At 43.6% G+C, this 18,832-nt stretch overlaps 1 protein-coding gene across 5 annotated transcripts in view; it reads left to right on the top strand.

Moving 5' to 3' along the window:
• Positions 1 to 18,832, top strand: part of rad51b (RAD51 paralog B) — a 619,344-nt gene that overhangs the window by 585,864 nt on the left and 14,648 nt on the right. For 4 of the 5 annotated variants that reach the window (XM_063052988.1, XM_063052947.1, XM_063052958.1 and 1 more), the window contains one exon: positions 12,468 to 13,099. The exons of the other annotated variant lie outside the window; for it this stretch is intronic. In XM_063052988.1, the coding sequence (XP_062909058.1) occupies positions 12,468 to 12,595 (128 nt within the window). In that variant the 3' untranslated portion in view covers positions 12,596 to 13,099. Of the gene's footprint in view, positions 1 to 12,467; positions 13,100 to 18,832 lie in introns of those variants that run through there. 5 annotated transcript variants of the gene reach the window in all.

Below are 18,832 nucleotides of genomic sequence, written 5' to 3'. Positions count from 1 at the left end.
TTTCTACAGTTATATTAATAGCAAAAGGATAGTGAGGGATAAAATTGGTCCCTTAGAAAATCAGAGTGGACGGCTATGTGCGGAGCCAAAAGAGATGGGGGAGATTTTGAACAATTTCTTTTCTTCGGTATTCACTAAGGAGAAGGATATTGAATTGAGTAAGGTAAAGGAAACAAGAGGGTAGTTATGGAAAGTATGACAATTAAAGAAGAGGAAGTACTGGCACTTCTAAGGAATATAAAAGGGGGTAAGTCTCCGGGTCCAGACAAGATATTCCCTAGGACCTTGAGGGAAGCTAGTGTGGAAATAGCAGGGGCTCTGACAGAAATATTTCAAACGTCATTAGAAACGGGGATGATGCCGGAGGATTGGTGTATTGTTCATGTTGTTCCATTGTTTAAAAAGGGTTCTAAGAGTAAACCTCGCAATTATTGGCCTGTGAGTTTGACATCAGTGGTGGGTAAATTGATGGAAAGTATTCTTAGAGATGGTATATATAGTTATCTGGATAGACAGGGTCTGATTAGGGACAGTCAACATGGATTTGTGTGTGGAAGGTCATGTTTGACAAATCTTATTGTATTTTTTGATGAGGTTACTAGGAAAGTTGACGAGGGTAAAGCGGTGGATGTTGTCTATATGAACTTCAGTAAGGCCTTTGACAAGATTCCACACGGAAGGTTAGTTAGGAAGGTTCAATCGTTAGGCATTAATATCAAAGTAGTAAAATGGATTCAGCAGTGGCTGGATGGGAGACGTCAGAGAGTAGTGGTGGATAACTGTGTGTCAGATTGGAGGATGATGTGTAGCAGTGTGCCTCGGGGATCTGTACTGGGTCCAATGTTGTTTGTCATATATATTAATGATCTGGATGATGGGGTGGTAAATTGGATTAGTAAGTATGCAGATGATACTAAGATAGGTGGCGTTGTGGATAATGAAGTAGGTTTTCAAAGCTTGCAGAGAGATTTAGGCCAGTTAGAAGAGTGAGCTGAAAGATGGCAGATGGAGTTTAATGCTGAAAAATGTGAGGTGCTACATTTTGGTAGGACTAATCAAAATAGGACATCATGGTAAATGGTAGGGCATTGAAGAATGTAGTAGAAAAGAGGGATCTAGGAATAATGGTGCATAGTTCCCTGAAGGTGGAATCTCATGTGGATAGGGTGGTGAAGAAAGCTTTTTGTATGCTGGCCTTTGTTAATCAGAGCATTGAGTATAGGAGTTGGGATGTAATGTTGAAATTGTATAAGGCATTGGTGAGGCCAAATTTGGAGTATTGTGTACAGTTCTGGTCACCAAATTATAGGAAAGATGTCAATAAAATTGAGAGGGTATAGAGGAGAGTTACTAAAATGTTGCCTGGATTTCACCTCCTAAGTTACAGAGAAAGGTTGAACAAGTTAGGTCTTTATTCTTTGGAGCGTAGAAGGTTGAGGGGGGACTTGATAGAGGTATTTAAAATTATGAAGGGGGTTGATAGAGCTGACATGGATAGGCTTTTTCCATTGAGAGTGGGGGAGATTCAAACAAGAGGACATGAGTTGAGAGTTAAAGGGCAAAAGTTTAGGGGTAACATGAGGGGGAACTTCTTTACTCAGAGAGTGGTAGCTGTGGGGAACGAGCTTCCAGCAGAAGTGGTTGAGGCAGGTTCGATGTTGTCATTTAAAGTTAAATTGGATAGATATATGGACAGGAAAGGAATGGAGGATTATGGGCTGAGTGCAGGTCGGTGGGACTAGGTGAGAGTAGGAGTTTGGCACGGACTAGAAGGGCCGAGATAGCCTGTTTCCGTGCTGTAATTGTTATATGGTTAGGTGGTTATACTATCAATATTTATGACTGGGGGTTCTCATGATATCTTCTAAACCAGGGGATCCCAACTTGGGGTCCATGGACCACTCGGTTAATGGTAGAGGTCCTGGCATAAAAATAGTTGTGAACAGAGGTAACAGAGGAGGAAGAGAGTTTTAAAGTTAGTTAATGCATTGCTGTGGTATTGAGTTCAGGAACATTAGCAAAGAGATTTGCACTGGACTGTATGGTGATAAGCTTCCTTACTGATGTTGGAGCAGCCTTTCACCTCGCAATTGGGTGTCTTTTTCATTGTTGTCTTCACTGGAACATTGCCAGAATTCAGCTGGGAAATTCAACAATTTTGACCCAATGGAGGCACGGCTGAATACAAGGCAAGCAGCCAAGCATTGGCTAGGTGTATCCGCAGCCTCTGTCACTTCCTTTTCCTTAGCACAGCGGGTCAACTTATGGAGCACCTTTTGTGTCTTTATTCATGAAGGCATTGTTGAGTGCTTCGCTTTGATTACTCATATCTGAAGAGAAATAACTCGGTCTTGCTGACAGAAAAATGATTTGTCACTCAACCCAACTTTTTGAAGTAAAGAAAGCTTTGTTCAAAATGCCTGTGCTGTAAACAAAAGCTTGAGTCAACGCAGTCAAAGTTAAAGGCTCCTCGAAGTTTCACTCTACAATGTTTCATATTTTGTGCGAGGGCCAACTGATGTTTGTGAGGATGAAAAGGGCTTGAAATATTCAGACAAGGGGAGAAAATTTATCTTAATATGTGTGTGCTTATGAAACTTAATGAATGAAGAATAGAGGGACTGGGGGAAGGGGAGCAAGAGCGTGTAGTCTCAAACTGTTTGCTCTGTTATTGCAGGCTCTCCAGGATTTGCAGCTTGTGCTGCTCGGTGACTTTAAAAAAAACGTCACGTGATAGTTTTCCTTCCAGAAGTGTAAACAAGGGGCGGGAGACCGGAAGCCAGGAGGAATCAGCCTTAGTCACACATCTGGGTTCCAGTTGTCCAGTCTCCAAAATCTGCTGGTTTAAGTTACAACACTTTTCAAAGGAAGCATCATTGCTGGTTTGAAATAACCTGTCAACAAATCTCTGACAGCTTTCATCCTTGCCAACTTTCTCCTCTCCAGCTTTAGCAAGCACTCACTCACTTTCTTGTGCTGTTTATTCTGTGTATGAGGAGAGTCAGCAGCACCAACTGTTACACACCTTGGCAGACAATGTAGCAGTGCCTCAATTTAATATCTGGCATCTGGCCTTCAGTTCCTTCAATGCCCTTCACTGTACTGGTGACATTTTACTGGCTGACAGCTCCTGCGGTCTCCGCACTCTTCCCATTCTAGCCTGTCGTCCACCCCCGATTTTACTATTTGTGCCCTCCTAGGCTTTGAGCTTCCCAATTCTTCCAGAGTCACTTCTGTCTGTCTTCCTCCTTTAAGACCCTTCTTTAAAAAAAAATGTTACCAACTATTTCCTGATATTTGATGTCAGAATTAATCTGATAACGTTCCTGACTGCCACCTTCACATTTTACTTTACGAGTAACTAACTAGTAGAGCTGCTGCCTCAGAGTTCCAGAAACCCAATCCTGACCACTAGGGAAGTCCATCTGGAGTTTGTATTTTCTCCCTGTGACTGGGGTTTCCCAAAAGTTGTGCCGATTTGTGGTTAATTGCCCAATGTAAATTGTCCCTGCTCTGTAGTTGAGCAGTTCTGTCTTGGTGGGGGGGGGGGGGCAGAGGCGAAGTTAATGAGACTGTGACAAAAATTAGTGTTTATTGGGTGCCTGATGGTTAGCACAGACTCAGTGGGCTGAAGAGCCTGTTTTCCTGCTATATGTCTGAATGAGTGTGGACTGCTCCACAATCGTGCCAATACATCCACATAATCACAATATGACCCATCAGAGAAATCCCATAACTGCTCCAGTTCCCAAATCTTCATATCCTCTGGTATAGCTTGTGGGCTCTGAGGTCAGTCCTTGGGCCCAGAATGCTCTTCATCCTCAACCTTCTTTTCCAAATACTCAAATGCGACAATGTTATTTGCTGTGTATATACTGTATGTGGGTGGCAGATTGGAGATATGTCTCTACCAAAGGATGTAGAAGGCGCTCCTTCCCTCTGCTACCCTACAGGACAGCCATGGGCAAGGAGTAGCACCTGCTTAGCCTGATTGAAGCCATGGGAGCAGGTGGTGGATGGTCGTATGAGCAGTTGGTGCGTATCACAAGTCCTGGTTATGCAACCACTGATGCCAGGCAGGCAATCTCTGAAGAGAGTAGATATGGCTGGGGTCACCCATCTTGTTAAAACACTGCCCAGAAGGTAATGGCAAACTACTTCCGTAGAAAAATTTGGGCAAGAGCAATCATGGTCATGGAAAGATCATGATCGCCCACGTCATACAACAGAACACATGACAGCAATGTTCTGTATCATGAGAAACAAAATTTTCAGAGGCACTACAGTAGATTGAGTAGATAGCAGAAATGTTTTCTTAGGATGGAAATGTCATATACTTATAGGTCATAACTTTAAGTGAGAGACGAAACGTCTGAAGGAGGTGTGTGTAAGACTTCTCTTGTACACAGAGAACAGAGGAGTTGGTAGATATGAGGGCAGCATTTATGAGGCATTTAGATAGACACATCAGCAAACAGGGAACAGAGGTTGGTTTGATTAGTTGAGATTGAGATCATGGTTGTCACAGACCTGGTGGTCTGGAGGGACTATTCCCATATTCCACTGTTCCAAGTTCTGTTGTTTCCATTCAAATGACACCTCCCTAACGGTATGAAAAGTAATGGACAGGAAGGTCAGCCGAAAGTATCGCTCATTCCTCTTGAAAACGCGACTTTCTGTCTTGCTGATTCATTTGTGGGTAGTGAATCACAGCTGACACTGCAATACTGAGCGCCTCTATATAATTCAGTAACAAGACTGAATCTTCAAATCACTCTTCACAGAAAGTACACACTAGCCTGAAGGTTTCTCTTCCCAGAAATGCATTGAGTGGTAAAAGTTGCACAACCTGTGCTGCAGAACGAGCTTCAGCTCTAACCAGACCACTTACAACATCAGTATCTGCCTGACAATGCTGAAAGCTGCACAAGTAGGTCCTGTTCACAAATCCAATCCAGTTAATCCACACCTAATCAGGAAAATGCCATTTACAGTGCATCGCCCTTTGAAGACGTCCTCAATGCTGGGAAGACTATTGCTCTTCATGGAGCTGGCTGAGTTTGCAACTTTCTACAGTTTTTTCCAATCAGGTGTGATCCTGTGGATCAGACAGGTGAATTCCGGAGGAGAGGTGCAAGTGAGTGCCCTTGACATCAAGGTAGCATCTGACCAATTCAAAATACCCTGGTAAAACTGCAATCGATGGAACCAGTGGGAAGACACGCCAAGTTTGGAGTCATCCAGACACAAAGGAAGGTGTCTGTAGCTCGTGGACATCAATTAATGTGCCTCCCCCACCACCCCTCAAGTTCTGGGTCAGATTGAACAGGTTCCTAGACTCAACTATCTTCATCTGCTTCAGTTACAGTGTCAGAAGTGGGGATGTTTGCTAATGATTACATGATGTTCATTTTCATTTGTTCAATGTTCAAATTAAGTTTCTTCTGCAAAGGAAGAAGCCTATGCCTGCATGCAGCAGGAAGTGGACAATATTCAAGCCTGGGCTGATCAGCACAAAGTAATATTAGTACCACAGAAGTGACAGGTAAATGCCATCTCCAACAGGAGAGACCACCTATCCTTGACATTACCCCACAATCAGTATCCTGGAGAATGGGGGCTGGAGTTACCGCTGACCAGAGATTCAATGGACCAACCACATAAATATCATGGTTACGAGCTGTGGAGAGTGACTCACTCCCTGACAACTTCAGGCATTTCCATTATGTACAAAGTACAGATATGGAGGTTGGTGAAATACGTCTGGATGAATGCGGCGCCAACATCTCTTGAGAAGGGCAACACCATTTAGGGTAAGGCAGCCTTTTTGATTGGCTCATCATTTACTACCCTAAACATCCATTCTCTATACCACCAGCGCACGGTGCCTGGAGTGTGAAGCATCTACAAAACACTCAGGGCTAATATGGCAGCACATCCCCGACAGGGTAAAAGAATCATATGCATGACAACAGAGGTTGTCCTCCAAGTCACATCGTGATGTAGAGTCAGCTTCAGGTTTAATATCACCAGCATATGTTGTGAAATTTGTCCTTTTGTTGCGGCAGTACATTGCAATATATAATATTTTTAAACTATAAATTACAACATATACAGTAAAAAGCTAAATTATGTAAGTCATGCAAAAAGGGAGCAAAAAAAGTGAGGTAGTGTTCATGGGTTCATTATCCTTTCAATAATCTGATGGCAGAGGGGAAGAAGCTGTTCCTGAAATGTTGAATGTGTCTCTTCAAGCACCTGTACCTCCTCCTTGATGGGAACTATGTGAAGAGGGCATGCCCTGAGTGTTGGGAGTCCTTAATGATGGATGCTACCTTCGTGAGGCATTGCCTTTTGAAGGTGTCGTCGATGCAGGGAAGGCTAGTGCCCATGATGGAGCTGCCTGCATTTACAACTTTCTGCAGCTTTTTCCGATCCTGTGCAGTGGCCCCTTCATACCAGATGGTGATGCAACCAGTTAGAATGCTCTCCACGGTAACTTGTAGAAATTTGCGAGAGTCTTTGGTGTCATACCAAGTTTCCTCTAACTCCTAATGAAATATAGTCGCTGTGGTGAGTGCCTTCTTTGTAATTGAATCAATATGTTAGACTCAGAATAGATCTTCAGAGAGGTTGACACCCAGGAACTTGAAACTGCTCACCCTTTCCACTAGAAACCATAATGAGGACTGGTGTGTGTTACCTTGACTTCCCGTGAAGTCCACAGTGAATTCCTTGGTCTGGCTGACATTGAGTGTAAGGTTGTCATTGCGTCACCACTCAACCAGTGGATCTATCTCACTCCTGTGCGCCTCCTTGTCATCTTCTGAAATTCTGCCAACAATAGTTGTGTCATCACCAGATTTATAGATGGCATTTCAGCTGTGCCTAGCCATATAATTATGGATGTAGAGAGAGTGGAGCAGTGGTCTAAACACACAACCTTGACATGTTCTGAGCAAGGAGATGTTATTTCCAATCCTCACTGACTGTGGTCTCCCGATGAGGATATCAAAGATCCAGTTGCAGGAGGAGGTACAGAGAGTTTGTTGATTAAAACAGAAGATACGATTGTGTTGAACTCTGAGCTGTAATCAATAAATAACAGCCTGACATAGGGGTATTGCTATTGTCTAGGTGATCCAAGGCCGAGTGGGAAGCCAGTTGGGTTACATCTGCTGTAAATCTAAAGCGATAGTAGGCAAATTACAGCGAGTTCAGGTTCTTGCTGAAGCAGGAGTTGATTCCAGCTATGACCAACCTCTCAAAGTACTTCATCACAGTAGACAAGAGTGCAGCTGGGTGATAGTCGTTCAAGCAGCTCAGCCTGCTCTTCATGGGCACTGGTATGATTGCTGTCCTTTTGAAGCAGCTGGGAACCTCTGACTGCAGCAGTGAGAAATTGAAGATGTCCTTGAACACTCCCACCAGTTGGTTGGCACAGGTTTTCAGTGCCGTAACAGGTACACTATCAGGGCATAAAGCCTTGTGAGGCTTCACCCTCTGGAAAGATGTTCTGACTTCAGCTTTTGATACTAAAGATCACAAGGTCACCAGATGCTGCAGGGATTCAAACAAGTGTAGTTTTATTCTCCCTTTCAAAGCAAGCCTAAAAGGCATTCAGCTCATCTAGGAGTGAAGTATCACTGTTAAGTTTTGCCTTGTAGGAAATAATGGCCTGCAAACCCTTCCAGAGCTGACAAGCATCTGATTCCATCTCTAACTTCAATCGGAATTGTTTTTTCACCTTTAAAGTAGCCTTTCATAGGTCATACCTGGACTTCCTTTATAATTCTGGATCAGCAATCTTGAGTGTCACAGATTTAGCTCTCAGCAGACTACAAATCTGCTAGCTCACCCAAGACTTTAGGGTTTGGTATATCCGGTATGTTTTCAAAGGCACACACTCATCCACCCAGGCCTTGATGAAGTCATTGACAACTTTGGCATATTCATTCAGATTCAAAGATGAATCCCTGAATACAGTCTAGTCCACAGTCTCAAAGCAGTCCTGTAAGTGCTCCTCCACCTCCCTTGACCCTATCTTCTTGGTTATCACCACTGGTGTTGTGGTCATTAGTCACTACCCAGGAGTGACAGTACAGCCAGGAGATTGGACTTTCCAAAGTGTGGGTATGGGATGACTTGGCAAGTGTTCTTGATGGTGGTAAAACAGTGATCAAGTATGTTGGCTTCTCTGGTTGCACAGGTAATACTTTGGTGGTAGTTGCTCAGAGACTTCTTCAGGCTGGCCTGGTTGAAATCCCGTGCAATAATAGGGAAGGCACGGTTTCATGACTGCTGATTACAGTGCTCAGCTCCTCCAGAGCCTGTCTGACATTGGCCTGAGCTGGAATGTACACCACTACCAGGATGATGGTGCAGTACTCCCTCAGCAGATAAAATAGATGACATTTGATCGGGTGAGCAGGACTGAGACAGAACAGGCACGTATGTGCACCACAATGAATTAATCATAAAGCGTGCTCCACTTCCTCTACCTCCAAAAGACTGATCTTACCTGTATTTGTGGAGAATGGTGAAGCCATCGGGCTGCTGAAATGGCACCGGTGTGCTATTTTTCCCTGAAGAAGTCCCTGATGCCCCTCTGGCACTGCAGTCTTGTTCTGAGGACTTCAGTTTTATTTTCCAGAGACTACATTCGGCAGCAGGATAGTCGGGAGTGGAGTCCAAAGCCTTGCGTTTCAATTGTACCTGCAGACCGCCTCAGCATCCACGCTTCCATTTTCTTAAAGGGGAACTGCACTCATATTATTAGATTAGATTATAAGGACACGCAGTCCTCTTTTATCGTCATTTAGTAATACATGCATTAAGAAATGATACAATATTCCTCCAGTGTGATATCACAGAAACACAGGACAGACCAAGACTGAAAAACAAAAACCACATAATTATAACATATAGTTACAACAGTGCAACAATACCATAACTTGATGAAGAACAGGCCATGGCACAGTAAAAAAGTTCAAAGTCTCTCGAAAGTCCCACACCTCACGCAGACGGGAGAAAGAAGAAAACTCTCCCTGCCATGCCCAACCACAGTCCAACTCCGAGTCGTCCGAAAACTTCGAGCTCTGATCAGCCCTCCGACACCGAGTACCATCTCTGCCAAATGCTTCGACCTCCGCCTTGGTCGCCAGCAGCAGGCAAAGCTGGGGATCTTGGGGCCTTTCCTCCGGAGATTCTCGATCGCACAGTAGCAGCGGCAGCGAACCAGGCATTTCAGAAATTTCTCCAGATGTTCCTCTGCTTCTCACATCTGTCTTCATCCCGATTCAAAGTCAATTTCTTGTGAACTCTGAGACATCTTAAACATTTTTCATTGGTTTTCTGTCCTTGTCTGTCAATATTTTTTCTTTACGGTTTATCTTCCCTTGTTCTCTCTCCTTCACTATTAACTTGTTTCCAATCTGCTACTTTTGTTTTTGTCTTTGCCCTATAAGTTATGTTGTGAAGATATTTAATAAAGTACCTACTTGCCATTGGATGTTTACTGAGCAAATTTCGAGGGAGGCCAGTTTTGTTTCAGCTTTCAGATACATACAATGGAGTATTGGTGTGGGAGGCCCAAACACCAAACCTATCTTGCTTCACCCAATTCAGTTTTATTCTCAAGTTTATAGCACAAAATTATTTCTGGGTCTGAATGAAAACTAAAGAACAGCAGAAGCTGGAAAGCTGAAATAAAAACAAATACACTGGAGACACTCAATAGTATTGGCAACATCTATAGAGATACCAGCAGAATTAAACTTGCAGGTCAATGACCCCTTATGAACATTGATTGCTGTGAAGCACTGTTTCTCTCTCCACAGAATGATACTGGGCTTGTTGAATATTTCAAACATTTTCAATTCCTAGGTCAATGATTTTACTCATGACTTTAGCAAACATTTCTTTCTATTATTAGGTGGTCTGTGTAAAATACAACCAACCTGGTTAGTTCCATCTAATCCTGTCTTAATTCATGTGGGTTTTGATTTTTTAAAATCAAGTTTATTCCACTTGGATGACATTAAATTTGTTAATTCTTGGCAGTACTATAGTGCAAAGTCATAAAATTATCATAAAACTACAAACATAAATATATATTGAAAACAAAATAACGAGATCATCTTCTTGAATTCATGGACCATTCAGAAATCTGATGGCAGAGGGAAAGAAGCTATTTGAGTGTGGGTATCTGCTCCCTGATGGTAGTGACAAGAAGAGAGCATGTCCTAGGTGGTAAGGGTCCTTCTTCTTTCTTCAGGCATCTCCTCTTATAGGTATCCTCATTAGCTGGAAGGATTGTACCCCTGGTGGAGCTGGCTGAGTCTAAAATCCATCATAATTCTTTGTGATCCTGTGCTTTTGTATCTCTATACCATACAACCAATCATAATGCTCTCCACTATACATCTGTAGAAATTTGTAAAAATTTCCTCAAACTCCTAACAAAACGAAGAGACTGCATACCTTCTTCATGATTGTATCAGTGCATCGGACCCAATGTAGATCCTTCACAATGTTCATGCTGTTCACCCTGTTCAATGGTATTCAGTGTTAATATTGTTATTTTCCTTTATTTCTATTGCCATTACATTATCTGTAGTTAGCAGAGATACTGACCCCAATCCTTCTCCCTTGATTCATACATGAACTGTATAGAGTTCCTGTTAGTTTAGCAGGGTGGGGTTTGCTCAGTGTGTAACTGCTTATAATTCCTGCTTCTCTGGCAGGGCAAGGGTTACTGAGCTTAGCTACACAGAGTTCCTGTTTCTTCACCAGACTGAGGGCTTGTCACTGTTAATGTTCAGAGTTCCTGTTTTGCAGTAAAGCTTAAGTAGACTTTGGGGGAACGCCAAAAATGAGGTCATGCTTTTAACATTGGTGGCAAATGTGATTTGAGGCCCTTGTGTTAATTGACTTTTAGCGTTATGAATAGATTTAAAAGTAAACATTTGATTAATTCAGAGCACGGATAGGGGATTGACTGAAAATTAACATTTGCATTCTTGAAGGCCTGTCATTAAATAATTAAACAACAACTGCACAATAAGTTACATTCAGTGCAAGAGAAATGGCGATTTCCAGACTTTCACTGAATCATACAGAAGAGGTTTACATTTGATGGGGTGATGTGGTCATACCCTGACACCAAACAACATGGGAATGTAAACAAGATGCAATGCATATGTGTAGAGTGGTTCACATTAACAAAATAAAGAAACTGGGTCCTTAATGTAGAAGGGATTCCATCTGCCCCTCACCAAACCTCAGCAGACTCGAATCAGCGCACACCCAAACTCAATGGAGTGCATTCACCACATCAACCTCAATGGCATTCAGTCACCCCCACACCAAAACGAAGTGGACTCCAATGAGCACACACCAAGCCTCAATCACATGCCAAACCTCAATGGAATCCATTCACCACACACAAATCCTAAACTGGAATCCAATCAGCACATACCAATCTTCCGAGAGAGGCTAGTCACCACACATCAAACCTCACAGTGACTCCAGTCACCAGATACCAAACCACGCAAGTCCAGTCACCTTAATGAGTCCAATAACCATGCCCCAAACCTCAAATTGATTTCAGTCACCAGATACCAAACCACATGAATCCAATCACCCTAATGATTCCAATAACCATGCCCCAAACCTCAAATTGATTTCATTCACCAGATACCAAACCACACGAATCCAATCACCTTAATGAGTCCAATAACCATGCCCCAAACCTCAGTGGAATCCAGTCTCCACACATCAGTTCAACTTATCTGTGGAATTTGTTGCCACGAGCGGCTGTGGAGGCCAAGTCATTGGGTGCATTTAAGGCAGAGATAGATAGGTTCTTGATTAGCCAGGGCATCAAAGAGTATGGGGAGAAGGCAGGAAGTGGGGATGACTGGAAGAATTGGATCAGCCCATGATTGAATAGCAGAGCAGCTTGATGGGCCAAATGGCCTATTTCTGCTTCTATATCTTATGGTCTTATTAGACCTCAGCAAAGTCCAGTTACTGTACACCAAACCTCAATGTGAGTCCAGTCTCCACAAATATAATCACCATTAACCTTCAGTGAGAGTCTAGACACCACATAGCAAACCTCAATGTGAGTCCAATCACCATGCTTCCATCCTCACTGATGTCCAAAGACTAAACCTCATTGGTGTCTCTTCATTTCTTGGTACTTATTTTTATTTTCTCTTCTTCCAGTATCGTTCTATCAGCTGTATAATATGAAATCTACCATTATTGCAGTATTCCTCCTGGGAATGGCTTCCTGACATGGAATGAGAACTTAACCTAGTCAATTCCTGTTTTTGAGAGACTAGGACCTACTCAGTGACACAGCGGCAGCTCCTCCAGTTATATGGCAGTGATAGTGATGATGGGCTGCAATTCAATAATTAGACACCTGATTAACTGCTTCCTCTAACTCTATTCCACAGGTGAAGATGACAGAAGCAGTTCTCAGAGTGAGGGAACAGACCCTGGACTTCAGCCTATCAGAGTTCGTAGCTCCATCAGCCACAACTCTGGCAGAGACCTCTTAGTGCTAACTCAAGCCAAGCCTTGAGTAATGCAGGATCTGATCAACATTTACCCACTGTACTACTATTCTGATCACCCGACCAGAGAGTATTAATCCTTGCCTGGTGATGCTGATTGCCAAATGGAGGACTATTTGAATCACAGAGAACAGGAACACCCTGAATTATTCATCTAGGAAGCCATGCCAAGACAGCACAACATTTGAAAGAACTAGCTTAGGACTCGTGTTGTGGTCAAATTCGTCGTGACATGAATGAATCTGAGTTGTATCACTGAAGAATTGCCCGTGGCCAAATATGAGGCACATCCTACTGCTAACTTTTATTTAGGACTCAAACTCTGACACATTGGGCTTTCCATTTAAAATAAATCTCAAACCAATTATAATGATTCAGCTTGTGGATGCATACTAAAGTAATTAGCTAAGTCGAAGGTCTACCCTCTTTCTCATTAGGACTTAAGGGAGGCTGCTGCACTTCTCTCTCAGGTCAGAGAAAGGGCTGGTGGTGAACGGTGTTGATTAAGAACCTCTTTGTAACTCAAGTCAGAAGTATTGTGAAGGGCAACATTTTGATGTGCTTTTGGTGGAATAGCTCTCACAAACAGGGAGTGGTTACAGGAAGGTGATTACATGGTGTTAGGGGTGGTGGCCATCAGCTGCTTGTACCTCTAAAGGAACCTTCCCAGTCTCTGTGAGTTAAATAGCACCTAACTAACATTTTGGGGGTCAGTTTGCAGTGGTCACTTTAAGGGCCATGGTTTTGGTGTAAACTGTTGATCACATTGATCTTGCCACACCTATCTCACACTGGTGACATTCGCAATCTTCTTTGGCCAGAGGGAACAGGCAATGCCCTGCGCCACATCAGATAAATGGTCCTGCCACTGGATTGCAAAGGATGAGGGTTGGCTGTTCCCAAGGATGTAGTTTGTAGAGAGATACAGTACAAGGGAAGATCCTTCAGACCACCTACTCCATTTATTCCTAAACTCCCATTTATGCCAGTCCTACTTTATTTCCATTTTTAATTGTCTACATTCCCATCAACTTCCCACAGATCATACAACTATCCCATACCCTAGGGCCGCGGTCCCCAACCACCGGGCCGCAAAGCATGTGCTTCCGGGCCGTGAGGAAACGATATGAGTCAGCTGCACCTTTCCTCATTCCCTGTCACACACTGTTAAACTTGAACACAGGGTTGCCAACTGTCCCGTATATGCCGGGACATCCCCTATATTGGGCTAAATTGGTTTGTCCCATACGGGACCGCCCTTGTCCCGTATTTCTCCCGCTAAGGTAGAGCGGTCCTATGAAACCTTTCGTGCCAAAATGGTATAAAGCCCAGAAGCAATTACCATTAATTTATATGGGAAAAATTTTTGAGCGTTCCCAGACCCAAAAAATAACCTACCAAATAACATATAAAACCTAAAATAACACTAACATATAGTAAAAGCAGGAATGATATGATAAATACACAGCCTATATAAAGTAGAAATAATGTATGTACAGTATAGCTGGGAAGATTAACCCAAAACCAATTTGTGGAAAAAAATCGGCACGTACACGCATACGCATGTCATATGCCTGCGCAAGGCTTCGTGGTCATGGTAGTCTTTCCTGGGGTAAACACAAGTGTCCCGGGATTTGACTGCTACTTTTGTCCTTTATTTGGGAGTGAGAAAGTTGGCAACCCTAACTGTAAAAGACATGTTGAGGTGAGTTTAACCCTACTTGAACAAACCCCACCCCCGGTCGGCCGGTTCGCAAGAATATTATCAATGTTAAACCAGTCCACGGAGCAAAAAAGGTCGGGGACCCCTGCTCTAGAGGTAACTTACAATGGCTGATTTACCCACCAAACCACACATCTTTGGGATGTGGGTGGAAACCAGAGCACTCAAAAAAGCCCACACAGTCACAGTGAGAACCTGCAAACTCCACATGGATAGCATCTGAAGTCAGGGTTGAAGCTTGGTCTCTGGTGTTGTGAGACAGCAGCTCCACCTGTGTCACTACTACGATGTGTGGTGGCTCAGTCTTGGGTTGTTGCAGAGTCCTTTGTATGCTGAGCAATGGCCAGTGTGACTCAGAACTGGATGAGCTGCTGGCCCGCTTTAATCGGGAAGCTCGTGTCCTTGGGATGGCCTGCCTTATAGTAGCTGCCCCTAGCTAAGAGAGGGCAGTGAATTCTGGGCAGATTATGGGATCAGCCATGTCCAAATAATTACCATTCATTCCGCTTTTTCACCTGCAAGAAACACTTCAATAGCAGACCTCATTCTTCTCCTCCCAGTTTTTCTGGGCAAACCTAACACTGGAACTCCGTGACCTGTGTGTTTGGAGGTGGAGGATTCAGTCTGGATTCCTGTCTATAATTGCTGTCCTGATACTTTTATTGGGAGTTTGTATCCAGACGTTAGCAGTTGTCCCAGGCTTGGTCAAAGCTATTCTACTAACTTAAGATGAGCAGTTGAATTACACCAGTAACCCACTGTTAGACAGGCTAGTGCTGTCATTCAGTTTACCATGAATTGTAATAACAGAGGACTTACTGTTTATGTTCAGACTGTCCACACATTTACCAACATTCAAGTGAGTTCATGCACCGGGTATACACTCAGAAACGTGTAATATGCGTTGCCCTGTGGCTCATCTTACACTATGGTTATTCAGTCACTGGCCTCTCACGTTCCTTCTCGGTGATGCTATAGGGATGACCCCATACCAGGTAAACAGCTGGGGTTAATCCCTGCTTTTGTTAAACCATCTCCTTCACACGGGGGCCTCCAGTGTTTGTTGCTGTCCTCTGTAATGTCATCGACATTTTCTTGCTGAATGAATGCTAGTTTTACATTGTCACTGAATCCTTAACTTATCAGCCAGAATTGCAGAGCTAGTGCTGCTGTCCCCCGTGTTAAATCCCAGCAGCTAAATCTTCACTCCACTGGGACAGTTATTTTGACCTTATTTAGAAAAGTGCCACAATCCAAGAGAAATCCAAAGCTAGATTTTGACCGGATTGGGCGGAAGTAGCTGCAGACCCTAGCCTCTCCTGGCTGGGTTAAGGTAAGGATGAGAATCAGCCAAGCTTCCTGCTCCTGACCTTTCTTTGCTAGGTTTTGGATACAGGGTGAGCTCAGCACGACAAATCTACCAACGTGCACAGACCGGACTCAAGCACAAGGGGTAGGGTGTTCACAGTGCAGGATATCATTTGAAGGCAAGGTTGGTTCTAGAAGGTTAATATTGGGAAACGCTGGCATGTGGAGCCGTACCTGTATCAGCAGAAATTATCTAAACCCTGGAGGAGCTGAGCTTTGACCTCTTCAACTGCAAGGGCATGGTCACAGACTTAGATAGAGATACAGCATGGAATCAGGCCCATTGGCCCACTGAGCCTGTACTATCAACCACCCATTTATACTATTCCTACTTTATTCCAAATGCCTTTTTCGCTGCCACTGTTACTGTGTGATCCAGAATCTCCGGAGGGGAAGGCCTCGAATCCTCGGCTTGTTGCTCGGCAGCCAGGACATGGGTCGAAGCGCTCGGCAGAGATGGTGCTCGGTGCTCGGTGTCGGAGGGCTGGTCGGAGGCTCGAAGTTTTCGACGGACTCAGAGTTGGCTGTGGTCAGCTGCTTTCAATGCATTGGCAGTTGTCGGTGCCTGGAGGTTTATGACAGGGGAGTTTCTCCCTTCTGCCGCCTGCTATCGGGGACTATCGGGAGTCGATCGGAACTTTGAGACTTTTTTTTACCATTCCCATGGTCTGCTGTTTATCAAATTACGGTATTGCTTTGCACTGCTGTAACTATATGTTATAATTATGTGGTCTTGTCAGTGTTAGTCTTTGGTTTGTCTTGTTCTTTTGTGATATTCTGGAGGAACATTGTATCATTTCTTAATGCAAGTATACGTTTCTAAATGACAATAAAAGAGGACTGAGTGTCCTCATAATCTAAAACAAAACTATCTATTCCCCTAAGATTCTACCACTCACCTACACACTAGGGCAATTGACAGCGGCCAATTAACCTACTTACTCATGTGTCTTTCGGATGTGGGAGAAAATACAGGCAGTCACAGAGAGAACATGCAAACACCGCACAGTCAGCAGCAGAGGTCAGGATCAAAACAGGTCGCTGGCACTCTGAGACAGTGGCGCCACTGTGCTGTGGACATTATGGGCTCTGCAGTACCACGGGCTATCCCAAGGAGATGATTCCTAAATGAGAGGTTTAACCGAGACCCTAACTGCCCTCTCAGTTAAAGTTCAAAGTAATTTTTTTTATGAAAGTATGTATATGTCATCATATATGATACTGAGATTTATTTTACAAACAAGAGAGAATCTTCAGATGCTGGAAATCCAAGCAACACACACAAAATGCTGGAGGAGCTCGGCAGGCCAGGCAATACCTATGGAGAAAAGTACAGTCGACGTTTCAGGCCGAGACCCTTCGGCAGTTTTGCAGCATTCAGCATTTTGTGTGTATTGCTGAGATTTATTTTCTTGTGGGCATACTCAATAACAGGATCAATGAAAGATCAACCAGAGTGCAGGACAACAAACTGCAAATGCAAATTTAAATAAATAGCAATAAATAAGGAGAACTTGAGATAAAGAGTCCTTGAAGGTAAGATCGTTGGTTGTGGGAACATATCAGTGATGGACCAAGTGAAGTTGAGTGTAGTTATCCCCTTTTACTCGAGAGCCTGGTGTAAGAGCTATAGATAAAAGCTTCCCTTACAATGAAGACCCAGAGTTGTGGTCAATATTCATCCCTGCCCTACATTACTAAAGCCAGATCATCCATTCATTTACTCCTTCTGGGATCTTACTGCTCACAAGTTGCCTGTTGTGCTTCCTGCATCACTTCTAAGTGTATTGCCTGTAAAGGGCATGATGGAAATGCTGTCCCGCAGTGGCTGACTTGCCCTGAGTAAGAAAGTCATGGTTACATGTCCAGCTGCAGACACTTGAGCAGAAAAGGCTTGAGTGACGCTTCTTTGCTTTACTGAAGAGCTCCTGCAGAGTTGGAGGTGCTATTTTCCAAAGAGGCGATCAATCAAGGTGCATTTCACTCTCTAAAGGATGACACTGAAGATCCCACCCTGGTAACGTGTGTTCCCCAATAAGGACAGTGGAAAAGAATAATCTGTTTGCATCTTTTTTATCCTTTCTTTTTGTATTTGGCAGACTGTCATGGTTTCAGATGACTTATTTACACTCACATTCTCTGGTTTCTGATGTAACTGATATAGCTAACATGGCAAACACAGACCCTACCACAGGTATGGCAAACAGTGCTCGAAGGGGTGAACACGTGATGGCCTGTGAAGTGGTGCATTCCTTCCACCTTTCCCACTGGGCTTCTGCATGGTCCTTGCAAAGGAATAGTGCTCTCAGCAATGTGTTCACTGATCCTGTGGATTTTGCTGAGGTTTCTCTACAATTGTTTGAGACACCTGCAGTAAGCAGATACAAAGGAGACCAGTGGACCATGAACTTGGTACCAGTTAAACTGGTTTATGACTGTCACATGTACCAAGATACGTGAAACACTTTGCTTTACACACCATCCACACAGTTCATTTGTTACAGAGGTGCATTGAGGTAGTTCAGGTAAAATCGATAATAGAATGCAGAATAAAATAGTACAGTTACAGAGAAAATGTGCCACAGGCCTCCAATAAGGTGCAAGACCATAACAAACTAACCGTTATGGACAGTCCCAAGCCTGGGCTGCAAAAGGTGGAGGGTTGACATGGGGCTAGCAACCCCATCCCAGAATTAAAGAAATGCCAACAGAAGCTCTAAAGATCCCATTCCTGGGAGAAGGATGATCTGTCAGCAGCCAATGCCCTAGTAGGGGTAATAGGGCCATAACAAATTAGAACTGGTTCACATGTACCGAGGTACAGTGGAAATCTTGTCTTGCAAACTATTTATACATGAAGTCGAGAACCAATCATATCATACAAGAGGACCATTCAATATTCTTATAACAGAAGTTGTCCTGACTCTGGTGGTAAGTACTTCAAAGCTTTTGTATCCTCTAACCCAATGGGTGAGAGAGAAGAGAGAGTGTTGGGGATGGGTGGGGTATTTGATTATGTTGTTATCTTACCAAGCCATCGAAAAGGTGGACAGTGTCCACGAAGGATGCCGTGCTGAACTGTGTCGACAAGTCTCTATCTTCTTTGGTCACGTGAAGAGCAGTTTCCATATCAAGCATGATGCATCTGGATAGG

This window comes from Mobula hypostoma, chromosome 1, assembly GCF_963921235.1.
Source record: "Mobula hypostoma chromosome 1, sMobHyp1.1, whole genome shotgun sequence".
In the NCBI taxonomy this organism is placed as follows: Eukaryota; Metazoa; Chordata; class Chondrichthyes; order Myliobatiformes; family Myliobatidae; genus Mobula; species Mobula hypostoma.
The sequence above is the reverse complement of the archived record's forward strand: the minus strand, read 5'-3'. Positions and strand labels throughout refer to the sequence as shown.